The sequence below is a fragment of the Propithecus coquereli genome, unplaced genomic scaffold (genome assembly GCF_000956105.1).
Source record: "Propithecus coquereli isolate 6110/MARCELLA unplaced genomic scaffold, Pcoq_1.0 Scaffold142, whole genome shotgun sequence".
Lineage (NCBI taxonomy): Eukaryota > Metazoa > Chordata > Mammalia > Primates > Indriidae > Propithecus > Propithecus coquereli.
In genome coordinates this window covers 6,096,318-6,104,571 of record NW_012138525.1, presented here as the reverse complement: position 1 = coordinate 6,104,571, position 8,254 = coordinate 6,096,318, and the positions used below count along the sequence as shown (strand labels likewise).

General features: G+C 62.7%; 1 protein-coding gene across 5 annotated transcripts in view; it reads left to right on the top strand.

The window, feature by feature from the left end:
* Positions 1-1,501, top strand: part of LMX1B (LIM homeobox transcription factor 1, beta) — an 81,132-nt gene extending 79,631 nt beyond the window's left edge. Inside the window, exons 7-8 of one of the 5 annotated variants that reach the window (XM_012639691.1) lie at positions 75-218; positions 520-1,501. In XM_012639691.1, the coding sequence (XP_012495145.1) occupies positions 75-218; positions 520-677 (302 nt within the window). In that variant the 3' untranslated portion in view covers positions 678-1,501. Of the gene's footprint in view, positions 1-74; positions 240-519 lie in introns of all 5 variants that reach the window. The other 4 variants (XM_012639690.1, XM_012639692.1, XM_012639689.1 and 1 more) reach the window with 4 other exon arrangements.
* Positions 1,502-8,254: the final 6,753 nt, after the last annotated feature.

The following is an 8,254-nucleotide window of genomic DNA, read 5'->3' as shown; positions in this document are numbered from 1 at the left end:
TGGGGCTCCCAGGGAAGCTGGGCCATGGGACTGGGTGGGCAGGGCCAGGTGGTGACGGCGTGCTCTGTCCCCAGAGGTCCTGTCCAGCCGCATGGAGGGCATGATGGCCTCCTACACGCCGCTGGCCCCACCGCAGCAGCAGATCGTGGCCATGGAGCAGAGCCCCTACGGCAGCAGCGACCCCTTCCAGCAGGGCCTCACGCCGCCCCAAATGCCAGGTGACCACATGAACCCCTATGGTAAGCCGCCCCACCCCCGCCCACCCCGTTGACCCTGCCCGCTGCCTGGCTGGGCAGGCCTAGGGCCGTGACAGCCACCTGCTAGCCGTGGGTACAGGCAGGCCCGGCCAGCAAAGCCCACAGCCGTCCCCTGACAGGACCGGCCCCAGCCCCTCTGGGCAGGACTGGCTGGCAGGCCATCCTGTCTCTCCCTGGCCTCTGGCCACGCAGCCTGCAGGGCCGACAGGGCCCCCAGGAGCCCCAGCCTGCACCTGGTCCTGACACTCCTTCTGCCCCCCAGGGAACGACTCCATCTTCCACGACATCGACAGCGATACCTCCTTAACCAGCCTCAGTGACTGCTTCCTCGGCTCCTCAGACGTGGGCTCGCTGCAGGCCCGCGTGGGGAACCCCATCGACCGGCTCTACTCCATGCAGAGTTCCTACTTTGCCTCCTGAGAGCCAGCCGGGCGCATGGACGCTTGGGCACGGGGCCTGGGGCGGGACTGCGGCCCCAGCAGCCAGCCTGGCCACCCCACCCCGCCACCCGCACAGACTCTACAGACAGCCATACGGTGCCCTCCCCTTGGCCGGCCGGGCCTGGCTAAAGTGTCCGTTTGGCACAGCCAGACCGGCAGGCAGATGGACACAGCCTGGGCAGGGGCTGTGTCTTGCCCACAGAGACCTTGTCACCCCCAGGGACCCAGAGTGCTCGGACGGCCACTCGCCTCCCAGCCCCACCTCGGCCTCCGTAGCGCCTTCTCCCTCCCCATCTCTTTTTTGGGAAGCTTAAATTCTCTCTATTTTTTTAAACGTCTTCTGTGTCCAGCCAACCTCCATGGCTCCCGTGCAAGCCCCAGGACGATGATGCCTGTGACCTGAGAAGCGTGTGCGCCTGGCCCTGCGGTGGCGCCACCTCCCCCGAACGAGGGCAGGCCTGCCAGCCAGGGGAAGAGCCCCACAGGTGCACGGCCCGCCACTGCTCCGCCTGAGAGCGAGGCACCGGCGCAGCTGGGGCTGTGCACTGAGCCCAGGCAGACCCAAAGTGACAGAGGAGCGCACGCACACACACGTGCAGGCACGGCCCGCACATACGCACACAGCCACGGGGATGCCGAAAAGGGACGGGTTTGCCGCGGGTCTGCCCTGCCTTGTCAGGAAGGGGAAAGGAGGCCAGACAGGCCTCTTCTAGGAGCAGTTGCAGGGAGGAAGGAAGGAAGGGGCGAGGAGAGTGAGCTTGAAGCACGTGGACCCAAGTGGGGGCTGCCTGGGCGGGGGGGCAGAGACGGAGCCCCCAGAACCAGGGGGCATCGGGCCAAATGGCAGGGCCTCCAGGTGGACAGGGACCTCAGAAGCACCGCGTGGTCCTCCACCTGCCGCCTGGCTCCCTCCCAAGCCACCTCTGCCTTTCCTCACACACCTGCAGGGATGAGGAGCTCAGTGTGTCAGCCACCCTGTCCCTCTGGCCTCGCCGCCGCCTTCTCCAGCCCCAAGTCCGTGGGCCTGTGCCTCCAGCTTTTCCTCCCAAACCGCGCCCCTAGCAGGCCCCCGCTTTCCCTGTGAAGGTGCAGGGCAGATGTGGCCTCCCTTGCATCCACTGGCCACGAGCGAGCAGGCCATCCCCTCTCCTGCTGTGGGCGCCCTGCCTCTGTGAATGCGGCCGATGTCCAATGAGTGGTTGGGGCCACGTGACCTTGGACACTACTCGCCCTGCCCTTCTGTGACTGAATCCCCTGGCACTCACACCCACGTTACAGCTACGCTCTGTCTCTTCTCTGTGTGAGTGCGGGATGGGAGGGGGACACTTACCGTTTAGACCCAGTGAAGGACCATGACTTTCTTGAAGCTCCGTTCCCTCTTGTTTGATTTAGTCCAGCCTGTGGGGTCTCTCTGCGCACCAGCTCTGTGACCACCGCTTTGGTCCCTCCCAGGCACATTTGCTGATGTGAAGAGTTGGCCCTGGGTGTCACCCAAGCTGTGTGGCCCATGGGGGCCTCTCCCTGTTTGGCTTTGGCCCATTAACCAGTCCTCCCTGGATGACGCATTCCAACCGCGCGTCCGGCCCCCTTGCAGGCCGGCAGGATGTTGCAAAGATCTTGCCCAGTGCCCTGCCGTCCCCCCCAGCCCCTGCCGACTCAGCGCAACCCCGTCAAAGCGAGGGGGCAGCCTTCGGGGCCCTGGTACTCAGTGTGCCCTGTTCAGGTGCTCACAACCCTGCCTTTAAGTCCAGCCAAGGCCACCACCCCGTGGTCGGCCTGGTCCAACCTCGGAGTGCGTGAGGACAGTGAGTGTCCCTCTCCACCTGTGGGCCCCTCTGCCTGGCTCTCCCTGCAATCCTCAGAGTTCACCAGCCCGTTGTGTGGTTTGCTGCCCCGTGCTGCGGGGACCCCAGTCCCTGCAGAGTGTCCCAGGCCTCCCGCCTCACCTGTGCTGGGCTTCTGCACCCATGTCCCCTCCATGCTCTTCACCAGGGCGGGCTCGTCAGAGGGGAGCACATGGCTCATTGTCACCCCTCAAGCCCGCGCAGGCAGCCTGGCCTTTCTGGGGCTCTTCTTGTTACAAACAGAACTTCGCCAAGGACCTCAGTTGACGTCCTTGGTCCTCCTGCAGCCTCAGCCCGCCCGGGGTCCATGCCACTACTGGTCCCTTGGGCAGCCACTTTGGCATCTTGATAGATGCTCCGCTTTCTCCTCTGCACACGCACAGGCTGAATCATGCCAGGGACACACTGGCGAATCCCAAGGTGGTCCCCAGCCCAGAAGACCACCCTCCGCTCCCAGCCTCGCTGGGTTGGAAGGAACATCAGAAATGGGTGGTCTGCTCCATCCCTTACTTTACAGCTGGGGAACCTGGCTCGGGAGGGGAAGGGGCCTGCCCGGGTCTCACAGCGAGTCAGTGGCAGAGCTGGAGCTGAGACCAGGACGTGGCAGCGCCACCATCCTCATCTGGGGACGGCCTCCAGGTCGGAGGCGTGACTTGCCCTTAGTAAGCTTGTCAGCCCCTGGGGTCACCTCTTCCCACTCTGGGGCCTCACAGCCCCCAGGTTCTGCCGGCCCCTGCTCCCAGCATCACGCCGGCGCATGCCAGGAGCTGGTACAGGGACACCGACACTCGTGCCCCACAGATTGTTAAAGCCAGAGGGGACCTCAGAGAGCCCCTCATGCCAGAGATGCCCCATCAGGCGTGCCTAGGGACCCCCTTCACTGTGTGCTGTGTCTTGCCGCCCGCGGGCTCCCAGACACCAATGCCCCCTCTGCCCAGTCCTGGACTGAGCGTGGGGCACAGACGCAGGGCCTGCCCTGAGGGCCTCTCTCCTAGAGGGAGAGGCAATCACACTCCATTCCAGCCCAGTTCGGAAGTCGTTAGGGACCCATTTCTCAGACGAGAAACCAGAGGCTCCGAGAAGGGAGGTGGGGTGTTCAAGGTCACCCAGCAGAGCCCAGGGGCTGAGCAGGGTGGGTGGGGGAGGGGGCTGGGGCCGGCAGAGGAGCAGGTCCTTCCCTCTCCGGGGGAGGAAGTGCAGCCCTGCCTGGGGAGTAGCCAGCACCACCCCCCACCCCTGCCATGGTCACCGTGGGGCTGTGTTGGGACACTCAAGAGAAGAGGGAGGTCATTGCGTGGTCTCTGGAGGAAGAGGCAGAAAGTGAGAGGTGGGTAGGGGGAGTCTTGGAGAAAAGCCCAGGGAAGTCCAGGCTTAGAAAGAGGAAGGACTCACCCCCAGGTGACAGAGTCATGGCAGAAGGGGACCAGAAGCCAGAGCCTTCTCACCTGCCTGCTCCGTGAAGCCCCCTGGGTGCTCTGCTGTCCTGGGAGACTCCCAGGTGGCAGGGGTCAGATGAGGGAGCCGCACAGCCGTGGGAGAAGCGCTGTGTGCATGGGCGGCGGGTGGGCAGGCCCTGGCGCTGCACCCAGATGAGCAGGGCCCAGCACAGGGTTGGGGCTCAGCCTCTTCTCCTTTAGGAAGCTCCACAAGCCCCTGGCAGTGAGGCGGCCCCTCCCCCGCCCATCTGGTTGCCCTTTTCACTTGGCACGCTGGGAGTCTCAGGGGAAGGAGGATTGGCTGACAGCTGCCTGGCCCCAGCCCGGTGCCCTGGGCACCGCCTCGGGTGAGGGAGAGCCTGCGGCTCAGACCGGCTGGCCCCGTGGGGAAAGGGCTCCACACTCACGCGCACACACACACTCGCACCCAGGCGCACACGGAGGCTCACGCACCCCCACTCACGGGCACGTGCCGCCGGGGCAGGAGGGAGACTCCAGCATTTAGCCCTCGGGGGGCGGGCGAGCCTCTTCTCTGGTGCCCGGGGCCTGGGGTCCTGGGGGAGCCCAGCCCAGCCGGCGTGGGGACCCGGCTGCCGGCCATTCCTCTGTTTTCTTTGTACAGACTCTCACTGCCCACCCGCCATCCCCAGACACGTTTTATTTAATAACTTGTCATTGTTAAATTATTTATTAGCGTTTACCACATCACCACCCCACCCTGCCCTCCACTCTCACCTCCTCCTCTTCCCACAAAAGCAGAAAATGGGAACAACAACAAAAAAAGATGAGACATCAGTATATTTGTAAATAAACCAACCTGTACACGCCTGTGGTGCTTCTCCTTGGGGGGCGGGTGGGGGCGCTGTGCTGGGCCTGAGCCGGTCCTGCGTGCGACGTCAGCGGACTTCCTGACGGCCACCAGGGCCAGCAGGCCAAGGAAGAGGGGCCTGCCAGCCCCATCCCATAACCTCACCTCCTCCCACCCTGCCCCAGCCCAACCCTGAACTTTCTCCAGCCTGGAAGCGGATGCTGCGCCCCATCTCTGTCGCACCGTGCTCCATCCCGACGCTCGCTCACTCATTCATTCGAGCAGCCCGTATTTGTGAGGGCCTCTTCAGTGCCAGCCACCTGAGAACGGGGCTGGTGGTCCCTGCCTCAAGGAGATAGTGTGGTAAGAGCTCAGCTGAGGTACAATGAAGCCTGTTACGGGGGACCCGACCTTACCTGGAGGGGTGGGGCACCATGGAAGGCTTCCTGGAAGAAGCTGCATATTGAGCTGAGATCTGAAATTGCCTGGGAGTGGGGTGGGGTGGTGTCGGGGAGTGTCCCAGTCTCACGCAGAAACTCGGCGTGAGCCTCCAGCACTATGAGGCCTGCGGAGGTTGGGGCAGGACTGGACCATCCAGGGTCTTGCTGCCCAGTGGGGAATAGGCCCGATTAGACCAGGCAGCCTTGCTGCCATGCGTGGCCGTGTCTACCAGCAGGGCTGTTCCTGTCTGTGTATGACGCTGGTGTCGCTGGTGTGTGGTGTGCTAGTGAGGAAGTTGTACATCCGCACGCGGGTATGTCATTGCCTTTGTGTGTCTTTGCATCCATCCGGGACGCCTCTGGGCCTCCCGTCCACAGACCTGCGGTCCTAACGTTCGCTCCTTCCCCTGCCTCTTCTCCCCATTCCTGTGGCTGGGGTCGCCTGAAAGGCCCCGTTAGCCTCTCTTGGCCTGCCCGCGGCAGCAGCACCCCCTAGAGGCAGGCATCGCCCTGCGCCCTCTTCTGGGCTCATTTCTCACCGCCTCTGGGGGATTCCAGCCACCGCTTGGCTTCCAGGAGCCCAGAGATGTTGAGGACCTCCAGGTCATTCCCTCGTCTACCCCTCACCAACCCGAGAGGCAGGTCCCGAGTTTCAGAAGAGAAAACCGAGGCTCAGGAGGAGGAAGTGACCAGCTCAACATAACACAGCTAACCAGGGGTAGCGGACGCAGGGTTGAAAGCCAGGTTTGGCTGCAAACCCACGGCCCTGCCACGACCCCAGGCTGCCTCCCCAGCCCCACGCTCTCTGGCCCTGTGATCTGGTCCTTCAAGTTCAGGCCCGGGGACTCTGGGCACAAGGAAACTCCTGCCTTCAGGGTGCCTCACTGAGGTTCAGAGAAATTAAGTCACTCAGCCCAGACTGCATAGCACAGAGACAGAACTAAACTGTGTCTTTGGGTCCAAGCCCCAGGCCAGGGCTCAGGTGACAGGGGGCCTCTAAGCTCCACCCTGGCCAACAGCAGGCTGCCAAGTCTCTTGCCTAGGGCAACTGAAAACCGTTTAAAATCCTGTCACTAAAAAATGTGCGAGGGGTGAAGGGGAGGGGACTGTGCTAATCCCTCTCTCCGCTGTCACTTGCCTGTCTTCTTCCCCATCCCAGAAGGTACAGGCAAGAGACAAGAGAAGGCCTGGTGGGAGACCCCGTCTGAGCCCCTCTTCTAGGGGAAGATTTAAACAGGACAAACATTAGCCGAATGCCTACCACTGCCAGTCATGGACTTCAGCTGTCTGAGCCTTGCAACAACTCAGAAAAGCTCTTATCCCATCGCTCAGATGAGAAAAATGAGGCTTAGAGAGAAGTAATGTGCTCCAGGGTAATTCTGCCCAGGAACTTGGGGTTGGAGAAGGTTTAGGCCATGAGCCCAGCAGGAATGGAGAAGGGGGAGGTCCCAGGAGAGGAACGTGACTCTGAACCCACCCTACAAAATTTGTCTTCAAGGGTCTGAAGCCCAGGGAGAGAGCCAGGCCCCCTGTTCTGCCTCTGGATCCCTCACAGCTGCCAGTCCCTGCAGCCTTCCCTGAGAGGGCTGGGAGCCCTGGATCAGAGAGGGTGAGGTGTGTCCAGCAGCTGCACAGAACGAGGCTCAGCCTGGACAGATGGGCAGTTAGATGATCTGACAGGCACGGGAGGACGGCCAGGAGGAGGGCCACCGCACCCGCTGGGCCGAGCCTTGTGTGTCTTGTCTCACTCCTTGCAGCCCTTTGGGGCAAATTATGTCCACTTGCCAGGTGAGGACAGTGTCCCCCATTCCTCCCAGGAGTCCCTGTCTTACAGGCTCTGCTGCTTTGCCCCAGACACACTCTTTGGCTTCTGAGTGTCCCAGACCTTGAGCCCAGGCACTGATGGACAAGGGACTCTGTTCATGGCTTTGACTTCAGAGCAACCGCTGGAGCCCGGCAGGAGAATGGAGACAGCCCTGGGCTGCTGGTCCCCCCCTGCTTGGCAGACCCACCTGGGTGGGGCTGAAGAAGGAGCTACGAGAAAGACAGAAAGGACTCAAAGTGGGGAGGGAAGGTCACTGTGCCTGGGAAACCAGAGAAAGCCTCTTGGAGGAGGAAACATTTGGGTTGAGCCTCCAAAGATAGAGTCGGGCATGAGGAGATGGGAGGGCCGACCAGAACAGCCAGAGCAGGCTGGGGGGTGGGAGGTGCTGCAGGATGGCGGGAGGCAGGGCACCCAGGACCCAGGCTGAACTCAGCGTCCGAAGGCAGAGACGGCAGGCATGAGCTCCTCGGTGCTGCCTCAGTGCTGGGCACGCTGGGGTCGGTCAGGCCCTTGGCAGCCAGGGACACGGGACACATCCTGTGCTTTGATTAAGCTGGGCGTGAAGTCAGGACACTGGGAGCCATGGAGGAGTACAGAGGAGTGTGTGTATTCCCAGACACGCCTATTCCTGGCCGAGAGAGGAAGGTGCACCTTCCCTCTGCCGGCGACACCCAGGTGGCGCTCCGTGGGCATCACTCCGCTTTCTCCCAGCCCCGCTTGTCAAATCTTGAGGCGCTTTGCTGCTGAATCTCCGAGAAGCCATTTGAATTTCGCCGCTAAACCTGCAGTCACCCGTCAGGCCACGAGGTGGCGGTCGCAGGCAGGCAGGTGGGCGCCCGCGCGGCCGCTACGCTGTGAGAGGCCCGGGGGCGGCGACGGCGGCTTCCGATTGCGGCCAGAGACGGCAGGAGGGACGACACCTGCTCCCCAGGGGCGTCTGTGCGCCGGGCACTGCGTGGGCCTGTTCCACGATGATCCCGCGGATGCCCCGCCGCAGCCCTGAGAAGGGGATGTGAGCATTCCCATTTTACAGGACGAGAGGGCGGGCTCAGAGATGTTAAGTAACCTGCTTGAGGTCACACAGCTAGGAAGTGGCAAGCTGGGGTTTGAACCAGGGCTGGGGCGGAACACACAAGGAAGGAAAAAGGGGAGATGGGCGGGGGAAAAAAGTTTAAAAATAGCACTCTCTTCTCGAACACTCAGC